The sequence below is a fragment of the Brassica napus genome, chromosome C2, assembly GCF_020379485.1.
Source record: "Brassica napus cultivar Da-Ae chromosome C2, Da-Ae, whole genome shotgun sequence".
NCBI lineage: Eukaryota > Viridiplantae > Streptophyta > Magnoliopsida > Brassicales > Brassicaceae > Brassica > Brassica napus.
In genome coordinates this window covers 23733758-23749097 of record NC_063445.1, presented here as the reverse complement: position 1 = coordinate 23749097, position 15340 = coordinate 23733758, and the positions used below count along the sequence as shown (strand labels likewise).

The 15340-nt window shown below is 35.8% G+C and overlaps 3 protein-coding genes across 10 annotated transcripts; 2 read left to right on the top strand and 1 right to left on the bottom strand.

Annotated features, from left to right (window-relative positions):
* Nucleotides 1-171: 171 nt before the first annotated feature.
* LOC106381274 lies at nt 172-15340 on the bottom strand. Of its 8 annotated transcripts, none has more exons than XR_007319949.1 (11): nt 15090-15340; nt 14707-14902; nt 14339-14401; nt 14061-14200; nt 13938-13975; nt 13799-13844; nt 9435-9599; nt 4621-9332; nt 4024-4195; nt 1918-2665; nt 172-590 (listed from the first exon to the last, which is right to left on the bottom strand). XR_007319949.1 is itself a non-coding variant. In XM_013821163.3 (8 exons), exons 1-8 carry the CDS (start codon nt 15208-15210, stop codon nt 13174-13176), a joined length of 933 nt encoding a protein of 310 aa, XP_013676617.1. In that variant the 5' UTR covers nt 15211-15340; the 3' UTR covers nt 13033-13173. The 8 variants fall into 8 exon arrangements, 1 of the variants encoding a protein (XP_013676617.1); XR_007319948.1 differs by lacking the exon at nt 172-590 and adding an exon at nt 2760-3654 and having other exon boundaries at nt 1635-2665; XR_007319950.1 differs by lacking the exon at nt 172-590 and adding an exon at nt 1635-1823.
* Nucleotides 2244-3131, top strand: BNAC02G21830D. Its single transcript, XM_048748860.1, has one exon. It carries the CDS (start codon nt 2244-2246, stop codon nt 3129-3131), a length of 888 nt encoding a protein of 295 aa, XP_048604817.1.
* Nucleotides 7881-8351, top strand: LOC106378087. The gene has a single exon (XM_013818274.1). The coding sequence runs from the start codon at nt 7881-7883 to the stop codon at nt 8349-8351; it is 471 nt and encodes a 156-aa protein (XP_013673728.1).

The following is a 15340-nucleotide window of genomic DNA, read 5'->3' as shown; positions in this document are numbered from 1 at the left end:
TGCATGCTTTCATTAATTTGTTTGCTGATCACCTTTTAAAGATTAACTAAGTAACGCTTTGTTAAGTGTCAAGCCTTATCCGAATGAAATTAGTTTTCTGCATTATTGGAACTACAAGTAGTTAACAAAGAGAATTAGATTGAAGTCAGTGACAAAAAAAAAAGATTGAAGTTGAACGTTGGACCAAAACTAGTCATTGTCTGAGATAACCACAGGATTAGCTACTACATCAGACAAGAAACAAGAATATTGTTTCTTTCCTTCTTTCGAAAAGACATGACTTCAGAAGAAAAAAAAGAAAAAAAAGACATGACTTTATATAAGACCCGTGCATGTTGGCTTTGAGCAAATGGCTATTATTCTTTAACACTAACTTGGGTTGAAAAGAAGGTCAGAAAAAGTCTGACTCTTTTTTGAAAGGTACGTACAACTTTAACTGTGTTGAGATTTGGGGAGTTTAATGGCGCTTGCAAGCATATCTTTACCCCACTACAGTATTCTTTCTTCCTCTCCGCATTCACTCACTTTAACCTCCCTTAAAAAACCATCTTCCATCTCTTTCTCCAAGATAACGAATGACTGTTGCTACTCTGTTAAGAGCCAGTGATTAATATCAGCCCACCATCTCTTTAACATTGTGGGTAAAGGACAAGGCAAAACGTTTCAGACGGAACTTATGTTCAAAACCATGGGAGTGGAACCGGTTATAATGTCTGAGGGAGAGCTGGTGTTAAGTTCATTACTTCGTTATTCCCTCTCGACTCATTTCACTCTTTCTAATCTCACGAAATGGTACTCGTTATGAAAAGCAAAATACCGATCTTACTGATTATCCATAAGCGAAGTTCAACGAATAGCTCAAAGAAACCCTATATATGATCTCATGACGATCAAGGGAGGAAAGTCTGATGATAATTCCACAAACAACTTTAAGCGTAAGGAAACAGTGCATACAAACTATCGTTTATAAATGAAGCAAAGACATTTTTTTAACATAACAAACTATCTCATGGCTAGTTCTAATAAACCGTTCTTAAGGTAATGGATGCTAAACATATCCTTAGAATTCCACTTGTCTACAAACGTGACCCATATTGTATTTATTAAATTGAATTTTGGTTTATTCATGTTCAGACCAGCCTTGAATTGTAGTATAATCCAACATGTGTTGGACAGTAGCATCGTTTTATAATTTCTTGGACTCTCTTCTCGTTGATTAAGATATGAAGACCCTTCTTTTATAATTCGAGTTATCTACCAAAAGAAGTAGCTAAACAACATAGCTGTTGTCAAGTTGTGAAAAGAAGCTGCTGGTAGAAGCCACAAGAATTACATCTCCAATAAGATGGTACGTGTGTTAAGACATTATTCGAGAGATCCAAATGTACAATACTGAGAAACACTAACAGCTTTCAAAATCTAATCTCTTTATCTTATTCTTTTCAGTAATTATCGAAACACCACGTAGACGTAGTATTTGTTTACTCCGGGCAACTTTCAACCCTATGAATTATAAATCAATTGGGAAACTATCGGACATAGCTAGCTCATCGTAATTTTCCGAATCTCAAAATTATAGAAAGAAAAGTGTAAACTAAAAACAAATGTAAGAAAAAAAAAGGAAAGATTAGAAAGATGTAAAAGTCTAAATATAATAGAAACTTGTCTCCTAATCAAGCAGGTAAAAGATTACAAAAATTTAAAGCCCAACAAGGATTAGGGTTTAGGAATTGTGCTATATATATAGATAGATCATAGATGCAGTTAAATATTACCCTAGATAGAGTCAAAAACTAAGTAGAGATCGATCATCGATGGTATCGCTTAGGAAAAGAAAGAGAGCAAGAAAAGTCATCAAGGGCAAAATCAATGATGATGATGTAAGAAGAAGAAAAAGAAACATGATTGATGAGTTACCTGAGAGCTTATTGTTGGTCGAGATCTTCATGAGGCTACGTAATCCCAGATATATCATGGCCTGCAAAAGCGTAAGCAAGAGATGGAACTCTTTGATCTCTTCTTTCTTCGATGATCACAGATGGAGCAGCTTGGCTTTGATCGTCAACACAGATCCTCTGTGTACTACGAACGAGTTATCTTTAGAGGGATGGAAAGGTTTCCAGTTAAGCAACTATATGGATCCCGAGATTAAGTCTCCGGTTTGTGTACTAGCCTCGTACAGAGATGTCTTGCTATGCAAGAAATTTAAGGAATCACGATTCTACATTGTGAATCCCGTGACAATGCAATGGACCCGACTTCCTGAAACGTGCGGCAGATTATCTCCTATTGGGTTAACAGGGAATGGGTCAAAGGGCAGGTACTATGTTGTTAACCTGGTGAGGTCTGAACCTTGTCTGCTTTGCCTCAGTGTTTTGGACACTAAGCGCGGTAAATGGAGAATACGTCTTATAGAGCATCCGCGTTGGTCAGAATTTGGATGGTGCCCAACGCAGTGCCATGCCGTGAACTTTGAGGGAGCTCTACATTGGCTAGGCCAAAACGGACCTATTGTAGCTTATAATCCAAAGTATAGGCATGCATGCATAGTCATCCATCGTTTCCCAGAGATGCGTCATGAATCATATGGTGAGAAAGCGGTGGTCACGGAGACCTTAACAATCTCAATGGGCTATCTACGCGTCATTCAGCTCGTTTGCTATCCCTGTAAGAGTGAAAAAGATCACCATCTTGTTATTTGGACACTGGTGGATTACAAAAAATCGATATGGAAACAAGAAGAGCATGGGCCAATATACTTCAGTGACATGGTTTCTGATCTTTCATGGATACAAGACTACATGCAGCGTTATAATCTGACGACAAGTAAAGAAAACTGCATGGCCCTTATTAAGGAAGTTTTTTTGCTTCCTCGAGAAACCAGAAGACAGCAGATCATTTGGCCACAGCCTTTGCATTGCCATCCAGACAACCCTCTTCTCGTTTACTTGTACTTACCAGAAAGCATCGTCTTACTTGATATCACAACAAAAAAGCTGAGGTTAATAACTAAAGTCGCCACCAGAACTAGACGGATGGGCTACCACTTTTACTGGACCCGATATGACAAGGTAATACCACTCACACTTCACTTAGATCCATCCTTGATCCCCGACACCATCGGAAGATGAGTGAGCTTTGCCCAAAGATTGGAAGAATATATATTAATTACGTCAACCTTGCTTGATCTTGTTTCCCTTTTTGATCTCATTTTGACATTTTGCCCCAAAAAAACGAAGCCTTCATTTTTTTTATATAGCTTTTTTTTCTTTTATATAATTTATGTGTTGGAATTTTCAAATTAAGATAAACCTACAAGCCATTAATTCAACAATGCGAACTTTAATCCATGTCAGCCCAATACTAAAATTCATGAAAACATACACTAAAAATGCCGTGCTTACCATTTTACAAAACAAGGCAAGAGCCTCAGTCAGGCCCCAGCATGTTTATTGGGAGAACCCCATTTAGGGGTTCTTAGTAATTTTTAAAGTATTAAAGTGAAGTTAAAATTTTTGGTTAAGAGACCTTTAATTTTAGTGCTTTATTGGTAGGTTCTTAATTAAAAAAAAAATTATTACAAGTTATAGATTGCAACCTCACCAGCAACAACAGAGATCAAAAGACACTCACAGCTCAAATCCCAACAGAGATCTGATCATTACAAGTTAAAAACTTCAGACCAAAACAAGAAAGAAAAGCTTGCACTTCAGATTATATTACAATCTCAGACCAAAAGAGAAGCAAAAAGCTAGCAACTCAGATCATTACAACAAGGAAAGCTATCTTAACACTCGGACACGACCCTAAAAAAAACTTGCAACTGAGACCAAAAGAAGAGAACATAAGGGCTACAGAGGAAACATATTATAATGTTTGTATTCATCAGTTCGTACCATATTACACACACAACAAGTAACTGGTTCCACATTATAATGTGTAATGATATCACTATGTGAAGCTATCAGGTTTCTAACATGGTTTTACAGATACACTGCATCTATTTTTATGAAATGTACATACCTGCAAACAGCAAGTCCACCGAGGAGCTTGTAACGGAGAGACTCAGCCTGAGCAATGGCACAGAGACCTCTGTTGGCAACCTTCTCAACGTAAAGCTCAACACTGTCTTGAGGAAACCTGAATCTCTTCTCCACAAGAGATGTCAACTCCCTGATTCTCCTTCTCTTCTCACCTACAACATCCAATGAAACAAATTTAACAAAAAGCCCCAAGCTTTTTATTCTAAAAGAAGTTTAGATTTTATAGAGAGTTGTTGCTCAGTGGAGACATGGCCAAACCAATCTGGCCCATACCGTGGCTTCAAACAGAGGATCACAATCTGGTCCATACCGTGGTTAAAAACCAATCAGATCATTTTTCTTCTACAAATTAACTGAACCAACAAGATCACATGCCTACGGTTTTAGGACCACATCCTTTGGAGATAAGCTTCAACCTTTCAGCTTCTGTCACGGATGGTCGACTCACATCCAGCAATAATCATAAAAAAAAAGAATTTCGAAATCATCATCTCTCATAGTTTATAAGAATCTCAGTGAAAGATTCAAACACATAATCAAAGGATTCAAACACAAAAACAAAACAATAAAGCTTTACCTTTCGATTCAGCATGCGATTTTCTTCGTCCGGGAGCACCCGAGAGAGGGAGATAGAGAAACCAAAGGGTCTCGACTTTTCTTTCTTCGTAGGGAACGTTTTTTCGTTTCCTTCTCAAAATCTCTGGCCAATACAATTAGAACAGGTGTTTCTAAGACACGGTTGTTCTAGCCCTTATTTAAGCAACGTCCCTTCTCTTAATTACTATTTTTCTTTTTTTTCTAAATCCTAATTTTACTAAGAGCATCTTCAACCTTCCCATATTTTTACCTCTATAATAGCATTTAAAGACAAAATCACTCTAATCCACTTCTATTTTTACCTCTAAAATAGAGATTGTTATTTTCTCCTCTATTTATAGAGGAAGAAATAGCATTCCTCTATATTTTGCTCTGTATTTTGAAATCTCTATTTTAGAGAAATACATTGGAGCAAAACATATCTCTATTATAGAGTTCATCTATTTTAGAGGTAAAAATAAAGAAATACATTGGAGATGATTAAGAGCTCCCTATAAACATGCTCTTACCTTTTTTTATCAATACTGGGCCCCATGTATACAAAACAAAGTAGTAGTTCGTGGTGTATACGGAGTGCATACATATGTTTATATAAGGAGCTTGATTGTCCATATAGTTTGTTCTCTACATTTTCATTTGGTCTCTTTTTGATAGTTTTTTGTCTTAGAGATATTTAGTGTATCTACAATTTCAAGTGTTTACAAAAAAAAGAAGAATCATGTTTTAAATAAAATTTTAGCCTCAGGCCACCAAAAGGGTTCACACGGCGCTAACTAAATTCGATCCTATATATAATTGATCATCGATATCATAGGATGATTTGAGTTACAAAAAAAAGATATCATAGGATGATAAGCACTACAATTATACAAGAAAAATATGGCATAATATGAGATTCTGCAAAATATATATATATATATATATATATATATGGGAATACTTAATTATATATAATCTCTTAGAAAATGTGAACTAATTATTAATATTATATAAATTATATGATAAATAGAAAAGGTGAACTTATAGCCCAAAATGTCGATCGAGAGAGAGAGAGAGCAAGAAGATGGTGAAAAAGTGAACTTGGTATGACTCGAGGAACTCAGATTATAAAGTGATTCTCCACTGTGATTCTGGTGTTGGATCGAGAATTCGACATTTTTAAGTGTTTGGTGCTGAATAGCCGGAAGATGAAAAGATGTGGTAAGGTGTAGATTGATAGATGGTTGTGGATGTGATAAGCGTTGAAGGAAAGCAATCATTTTTCTTAACCGGTTGAGAAAATCAAGTTTTTTGGGAAATATTACTTGTAAAGAATGCAAGTTATCCTTATAGGGACATGGATTTCATATAATTTTACAATAGTTACCAACCTAAAGGATACTCTCATTGACATGATATATATATATATATATATAGATATAATTTTTTTTTAATGACATACTGTTTACAAATAGCAAATCTTAAATACTTTTAAATTTTTTTTTACTTTAACCAGAATTAATTTACACACATGCCGAACTCAGAATAACTATTCATTATACTAATTTAAGCATCAACATGATTAAAGCAAATGGCTTTGAAGTTCCATTAACCCCATGCCAATACTCAAACTGATGAAAATATACAATAAGATCGATCATATGTTTAACAATCAGGGAAGCGAAGATAAATTTTGTCTCCAGCTCTTGCAATCTGATAGCTAATCTAATTGCAGTTAGCGTTACAAGAGATCAAAGGTTGCAGTCGTATGTCGCTAGGAATGGTCCTGCTTGGCTCTCATCTCAGATTTGTCAGGAAGCATCAACATGAATTATTCACTCTACAGTGGACACCGGTTTGCTCCCGGCCCTATTATCATTTCTTATTTTTCTTTGAATCTCCTATTGGAGCTTGTTATGGTTTTGTTTTCAGTACTTTGGTTGTTTCATCCCCTTTGTCTTTTGACAAGGATACATTTTCATTATTTCTAATGACAAAAAAAAAAAAAACAATCAGACGATAATATGAGATTTTTTAAAAACAAACAAAAACATAGTTAGGGGAATTTAAGCAAAACAAAAACATAATTAGGGGAACTTGATTAAAATAAAAGATACATTAGAAAGGAAAAAAAAAACAAAGCACACACGAAAACTTCCGTATTCAGACAAGGAAATAAGAAATCAAAAAAAGAATAAACAAAACGAAAGCCGTTAATTAATACTGTATGTTTTTGGTTCATTTTATTGGGATTAACAAAAAGACCGAAAGATGATTATAGAGTGAATAAGGAGATTAGTGGCTCGGTGGCTTTATTTTTAAGGGTTTGGATTTATTTATCTTTGCAAATTTGATTATTTGTTAAACCCTTCCCATCAGTAACATCTTTTTTTCTCCCGTAAATCGTGGACTGTAGTGTAAAAAGAAAAGGTAGTCATGAAAACCATTTACTAATAAGTCATAGCAGAAGAGATCAGGATAACCTAGGTTTTAGTTTATTGGCACATTTTACTTGATAGCAAACTTTTTTTGTAACTTAAATAAATATATATATATACAACTGTAAAAAAGTAAAATATATTGTGTGTAGGAAATTTCTCAGAAAATATATAAATTTATATTAGTGTTTTATTTAATTTAGAAACAAACATATTTAAACTTTTATGTTGATATATAAAAATATAAAGGGAAGGTAGAGAGCATTTTGAATGAATTCATCAAGTTCGACATATTCACCTGAGACGAGCATAATAAAACAAAAATGATTAAATGAAGTATTCGTTAGGTTAAATCATTAACGATCTGTTATTTGTCGATTATTTCTTGCCCCGCCATCCTAATTGTCTCCTCTTTCGCGCGTTTTCCAAAGTTACCAAACTCCAAGGACAAAAACGTCCAAAATCCAAATCTCTATGAAATTTAAAAAATTCCAATTCGCATTTAAAAAAGAAGAAGTTGACGGATGCTCGTCAACTGGCAAATCAACGCAAAAACTCACTAATACAGGATTAAAATCGGAAATACCAAAATTCAAAAATTAAAATTAAAATAAAGCATCATCCATCAGGTTGCAGAGGGACAAACAACCGCTTCCTGCAAATATAGCAGTAGCTAGTACTAGTAGTATAGAGTGACACGTGTGACTCTGTGAGAGGGAGAGAGTGAGAATCAAAATCAATTTCGTAACAGAATTGCACGGACGCCAAAACACCAATATAATTTACAAATAGAAAATGTTTGGGTTCCACTAGCTATTTAAGAATGAAGATGCAAGTAGATTTTTATGCAGGAAGGCTCAACGTCACCATTGCGAGGAGTGATAGACGGATCGGACGTTGGATTGACCGGAATGTCCCCGCCGGTGATAACTGTTCACTTGGAGCCACCGTACAGTGGCCACAGCCGAGGAACAGTCCCGCCGCTGTTCTCGCTCTATGCTACGACCGGAGATGCATCCTAATCCAGCTTTGTTACCTTTCTCGACTCCCCAAGCGTCTCCTCCGTCTCCTTCGCTCTCCATCCGTCACACTCGCCGGGATCTGGAACGGACACGATGGAGCTAAGCTTCTGCAGCAGAACTCCGATCTCCAGGTGCGTTCACTGATAGACCTCCGCAACGGTGCGGGAGAAGAAGATGACGGTGTTGCTCTCCGCAATCTCTCTAGCACCGAGATCATTGTTAGGAGTGAACCTAATCACCCCTCTGATACCTTAGAACACAAGTTGCTTTGAAAGCTAAGAGAGTTTGTGAAAACAAACTAATAAAACAAAACACAAGTTACTACAATTTTCTCTTCTTCTTCATTCTCTTCACAACTCATGCTTAAATACAAAACTAAATAAACAAAGTAACTACTATGGCAACTAATACATCCACTACACCCTTCCACTAAACAAAAGGTTAAATAAAGATAAAACATTTGAAACCATTATTACCAACCCATCAATCTTCTCCAGCTGTTTGGGCCGGGGTTCAACTTCCTGCCAGATGCCTCTATCACGAAGTCGGACTGGAGGTGCAGGAACCTCAGCCGCAATCAAGTCCGTCAAGCTTCCGTGGAGGCAGCCGCTTGCTTCCAGCTGGCGGTTCAGATCTGAGAGGTCTTTGCAGGTGTTTACGTATCTGTATTTCGATCGCCTATAACTATGATTTCGTATGTGTTTTTGTAATGTCTCGTTCAATAGTATAATATGCTATTATTTTTGTAATGTCTCGTTCAATATTATAATATGCTTCTATGATTTACAACTTAATAGAACCATATAACAGGTTATTCTGAATCAAGTTAAAAAGTTTTTTTTTTTATTTTTTCTGCTAAAAAAAATCAAGTTAAAAGGTGTTCTTAACGTTCCCAGACTAGATTGCATGAACTTATATGATGACTTGCAATGCAAGGAAAGACGAGTGTTCTAAATTTCTCATGGTCAATGATCAAGTCCTATAAGCTATGTTGCAACTCCTCTGCTTTTATACCGCAAAGATAAAGCTTCTTATACAAGTTAACACGAAACAGTTTTGCCATCTAAAATTCAAAAAAAAAAGCCTCCGTAAAATTCAATTTTACTGTTTGACCATAAGAATGTCTGAGCATAATCTTTGAGGAACTTGCTGCACTTCTTTACCTTCTTGCCATGCCTGCCCTACGCATACACCTGGACCTATATGCCGTATGTATATAACAACACTGTCGTTGAACGGATACGGATGCTTGGCTGCAACATTAAGTGAACCAAAGCATAAATATATGAACCTATGAGTTGAGATACAATGTGTGTGCAAGAAAAAAAAAGCTAATCTAAGCAATGAATCTTTACCTGGTCGAGGGAACCCTTGTGGGTAATCTTCAATGGCAAGAAGCCCATCACCAAATCTGCAGGCTATGTCGCAGGGTTCTTCTGTGGCCATAACTTCCATAGCTTCTGTGACCTCAAAGTAAAGCGGGCTGAAAGCATTCGCAAGGGTTGAGACTATCGGTCCACCTGCATAATGGCATTTCTAGAGATATTACTTAAAACATATATAGCAATGGTGACATGCAATTAAAACAGTCATAAAGATACAAACAAATTTGTAAATCTCAGAAAACAAATTTAAAAATCTCAGAGAATAAGATTGAAGTTGAACGTGTGACCAAAACTAGTCATTGTCTTAGAGAACCACAGAGGATTAATTAGCTACTAGCCTACTACTATCAGACAAGAAACAAGAATGTTATTTCTTTCTTTCAAAAAGACATGACTTCAGAAAATAACAGAAAAGGACATGACTTTAGACAAGACCCATGCAGCTGGCTTTGAGCAAATGGCTCTTCTTCTCTAACATCCTAACTTGGGTTGAAATGAAAGTCAAAAAAGCCAGATTCTTTTTCAAAGGTAACTTTAACTGTGTTGAGATTTGGAGAGTTTAATGGCGCTTGCAAGCATATCTTTATGTTGAACATGACTTGCATGGATTGAACTTTCAAATTCACATCACCTCTTATTAACAATCAAAAGTTATGTGTAATTAGTAGTCAAAAAAAAAAAGTTATGTGTAATTAATAAAAAACATATTAAATTAAAAGAAAAAATCAAAATAACTGGAAAAAAGAATGACATCACAAAATCTTAAACTTTAAACCCTTGACACTAAATTTTAAACCTAAATCCTACCATCGGCATTAACGTCAGCGTGGTTCCTTTTCAGCTATTTTGCCTTTTTTTAAAAATTAATATTTTTATTAATTTTACATGGCATTTTGATTTGTGATAAAATGTGAGGTGAATTTGGAAATTCAACACATGGAGTGAACACAAATATTTTTCCTTAGAGAAGCCCTAGCTTCTCATGACTATCAAGGGAGGAAAGTCTCATGACGAACAAACAACATTAAGCATAAGGAAACAGTGTATAACCAGTGTCGGAGCCATCTTGGAGATAGGGCGGTCAATTGAACCCCTATGATATAAAATTAAAGCTTCAGTGACAAAAAGAAAAAAAGAGGCATATACTGCATGTTTTTGCGTTGGTAAACTGGTTAGAATTTCTCTTTTGACCCCATGTCTTGAGACTCCTTGTTCAAAGCCTCCTTGTGCATCCGAGTCTTTGCTATCTTCCTCCATTTTTCTTTATTTGACAAAGACTCTTTGACTCAAAGTCTTTGCTATCCATTTCCCATCACTAGTCAACCCACCACTTTGACTTCACTTGTGTTGCAGTCTTTGTGGCCTTCTTCTTCCTTTTCTGGGTTTGACCTATCTTTACTAAGGTGGAGGTATTCAATTTAAAAATTCAACTAAAATTGAAAGAATTGAAGTGTCCATTAAATTCTTTGTTATTCAATCATTAATTCTACTAAAATACTTTAAATTTTTTAAAAGTTTTAGTGTTATTCAGGTCAATAATTTTCTAATTCTGTTAAATATTTATGTTATTCAGTATTAGTAGATTTCATGATAACTGTATTTGAAAATAATTTAATAAAAATTTTATTATAAAATGTAAAGAACCAATTCTTAAGACCTAAGCTAGGAATTGAAGGGAATTCTTTATATAATTTATTTATCAGATATGTACATCAAAATAATTAATACAATAAATTTGGAAATGTAATGTTCGTTATCAATTTAAAATATATATTATCATTTTGATGAAATGACAAATATATATCATTTGTTGTAATTCATATTACAATGAAAGAACAATTTTTTTTTATTCCGATATAGTCTTATCTCCACATATTTATATTGTGATATATAAATAATTGGCTATTTATTATTTTTTGTTAGAAGAGTTTTTATTCCACTTTTTAAAGTGACTTTCTATATCTATGTGATATAGAAATGATTATGGTTTTATTGTTTTTATCAGTAAAATTTGTGTACTTTCTTTGTGCATTTTATTATTTATGTTTTCAATTCAGTTCTTTCAAATCAATTAAATTCTTGAATACAATCCCACCTCCTAAAAATCTAAAACGTATGTATGTAGTAATGTAGTTTTCGAGTCCTTTGGGTTTTATTAAATATTCCTCAGGTTAATACCGTTAACGAGCCAAAAAAAACAATGCAGACGCTAGAAAAGAGAGAGAGAGAGTTAATTTCCAAATATAATGTTTGGATTCCTCTCTCGTAGCTATTTGAACACAAATGAATCAATCAATTCCCAATAGAAAAAAAATTGAAAAACAAAAAAAAACAGCTTCGATTACTCTCTCTCTCTCTCTCTCCCTACAACTGGAGATCTCGCCGTCAGGGTTACTCGCAAATGATGGATCGACCGACATGTCCCCGCCACTACCGGTGCTGACTTTCCACTTGGAACCACCATCCACTAGTCATAGCCTTGGAACAATGTGGTTGATGCTCTCGACAACCAGGGATGCATCGTAATCCAACTAAGTTACCTCTCTCGCCTCTCAAGCGTCTCCTCCGCCTGCTGCGTTCTCCTTCCGTTACCTTGGTTGGGATTTGGAACCGCCACCATGAGTCTAAGCTTCTGCAGCACAACTTGGATCTTCGTGTTCGATCCATGATCGACCTCCCCAGCCGTGTAGGAGAAGATGTTGATGGCATCACTCTACGTAATCTCTCTTCCATGGATATCTTCTCCCACCGGTCTGGTTCGAGCCAGATGCGTCAATCACCGCAGAAACTTCAAATGCCGTCAAGTTCGACATGCTTCCGTCAAAGCATCGGCTTGTCCAGCTGACACTTGAGGTATGAGTTATGAGTTATTTTGTCATTTGCATCATTGCATGTGTTTCATATGTGTTTTCTTCTACATATGATTCTCTTCGTATATTGTGACCAATCAATAATATAAACATATTTATGATTGATTAACTATACCTAATTATATATCAAATGCTAGCATTTAAAAAAAAAATTGTGCATTCAACTAAAACTACATATGTATTACAATAGAGAGAGTATTATTTTTGTAATGTTTTTTTAAGTCAATATTATAATATATGCTTTTGTGATTTACAAACTTAAAAGAACCTTTAGTATTCCAATGGTTTAAAATGTATGCTTCTAAAGAGTGTTACTCGATTCCTAGTTTATACATATAAAGTTCAATATATGATGGAGGTTGAGAGTGTAAATGTCTAACACCCACAGCAGAATTTTCCAATCTCCACTGGTTACAAGAACCAATTTTTCTGAAACAAACATTTATTCCCATCATTTCAGTCCTTGGTCCAACCACTGACTAGGAACTAACTGAAACAAGCAAACTGTGCGAAACATCTAAGTCCTTGTGCGTAGCATTCCCAGTGTACTTTCCCTGCTTGAGCTACTTTTGTTCTCATCATTCCCAGACTATTTATCTATACCGAATTGGCATGAACTTTGATTATGACTTGCAATGCAAGGATAAGATGACTGTCCTGTTCTCATGATCAATGATATAGATACTGGTACAAGTCCATTCCAGATAAACTATAAGCTATGTTATAACTCCTCGGCTTTTATACCGCAAATATAAAGCTTTTTATACAAGTTAACAAAAAAAAAGGCTCTCCAAGCCAACTTGAAACATTCTCCAATCTAAAACTGACAAAAGCCCTTCTTAATTTAAATTGTATTGTTTGACCATAAGAATGTCGGAGCACAATCTTTGAGGAACTTGTTGCAGTTCTTTGCCTTCTTGCCATGCCTGCCCTACGCATACACCAGGACCTATATGTCGTATGTATATGACAACACTGTCGTTGAACGGATACGGATGCTTGGCTGCAACATCAATTGAAAGAAAAAAATTAACATATGAAGCCATGAGTTTAGAGACACTCTTGTCTATGCTATTCTCAAACATAAAGTCATATATGATTACTGATAACGGGTAGTGTAATGCAAGTGAAGATTGAAACGGATAATATAAGGAATGAATCTTACCTGGTCGAGGGAACCCTTGTGGGTAATCTTCAGTGGCAAGAAGCCCATCACCAAATCTGCAGGCTATGTCGCAGGGTTCTTCTGTGGCCATAACTTCCATAGCTTCTGTGACATCAAAGTATAGTGGGCTGAAAGCATTGGCAAGGGTTGAGACTATCGGTCCACCTGCATAATGGCATTTCTAGAGATATTACTTAAACATATATAACAACAAGTCATTTAAGTATGAAGCTCCTAGTTATCGCATAGCGATCTCTTGAACATTAGGAATATAAACACTAATTGGATTAAGGACACACCACAAACACGCCCATAGATTTGTCCATTGTTGGAGGAAAACACAGCCTACAAAGAACATATAAACTATGTCAAGAAAGATAACAAAGGATAGATATTACTGAATGGAACAGGTATGGAAGTGATATAAGTCCAACTTACCATCTTGAAAGATCTTATCCAAGATATGATTAGTGGACCTAAACAATAAGCGAAGAATATATTAGAAGAACATACAAAACCATTTTTTATTTGTGGAGAATCAGACCTAAAATGGATTATTACCATTACTTGTTCGGCAGTTAAAGTATTCAAGTGAAATTTCCGTATCTCCTCCAGTAGAGAACAACTTTGATGCAGTCATTTTAGCTAGCTTTGGATTTTCATAACGAGCGCCTGCTATTTCCCACGCTCTTGATATAAGCCTGCATACACATAGCTCTCATGAAAAAAATACATTACGTGTTCATTCATTCCATGCAATCTTTTCAAAGAGACGTATGACAAACCACATGACTCAAAAAAGCTATATATAGAGATCAGATTCCAGCAAGAATAACAACCTTGGCTCTATAAATTGCAGCAAGCGGGGGCGCCTCTCTTCAGGGATGTCTTCAATCTTTTTCCTGTACATCAGTATCAACTCTATCAAATAGTTATCTTATTGTTTCACAAGATGCCAAATGAAATCCAGATATTTAATCCTCTTGCGTTGAAATATAAAACATCATATATCCTTATTCATTAGCTATCCAGATATTAACTAAAACAATCCATGGCAGCCAAGTGTGGAGATCAGTAAACTGAAGCTGCAGCATACATCTAATCAAATCCCATTCTATGTAATATAGCTATCAGTTGTGTAGTGTAGTGACTACTTTAGATATGCAAAGCCTTCAGCTTAGACTAAATCAACCACAAGCAGACTAACCAGAGATAAGCAGCTGAGTTATATGAAGTAGGGTCCAATGGAATCAACTCCTTGGGAGGATCAAGAAACGTTACAACATCAGATTCGTCAACGTAAACCTTTTTCCCAGTGGGAAGAGTTTCATAAGGTTTTTCATCCCATGGAGACTCATATCCTCTCCCTCCTTGAACCTCCATTACCACACTACGAGACATCCCTGCAAAAAATATCCAAATCCTTCCTGTCAGAAAAATTTCTCTTCTAGAAACCCAACACGAAGAAACCCACTAGGAAAATGTAAAGATTTACAAGAAAAAAACTGAGCTTTTTCTTCTACAATCAACTACTAAACTGACAAAAGTTAAAAAAAACTTCATAAATGAAAAGTGAAGAGCTTAGCTCACTCTTCGAGAGAGGAAACCCGAGCTGCTGCGGCTTTTCATTCCGGCGAATTAAGCCGCGAACCGCCGGAGGAGTTACCGGAGTTCGCACAACCCAACACTCCCGAACCGCCCCTATCTTCATCTCCGACAAGACTCAAAAAACTCCCAACAGTTTTATTAAACAACGGGTCGATTTCGGACGAAAATACGGCTTCAAGTAACAGGCGTTAGGTAGGCCCATATTAAAACTATGGGCCGAGTTGCGTTGCTTT

Coding starts and splice junctions, on each gene's coding strand:
- BNAC02G21830D (XM_048748860.1), top strand. CDS start 2,244: ATGCAATGGACCCGACTTCCTGAAACGTGCGGCAGATTATCTCCTATT.
- LOC106378087 (XM_013818274.1), top strand. CDS start 7,881: ATGAAGATGCAAGTAGATTTTTATGCAGGAAGGCTCAACGTCACCATT.
- LOC106381274 (XM_013821163.3), bottom strand. CDS start 15,210: ATGAAGATAGGGGCGGTTCGGGAGTGTTGGGTTGTGCGAACTCCGGTA. Junction 14,903..15,089: donor CGGGTTTCCTCTCTCGAAGA/GTGAGCTAAGCT, acceptor TATTTTTTGCAG/GGATGTCTCGTAGTGTGGTA. Junction 13,845..13,937: donor GGATAAGATCTTTCAAGATG/GTAAGTTGGACT, acceptor TGTTCTTTGTAG/GCTGTGTTTTCCTCCAACAA.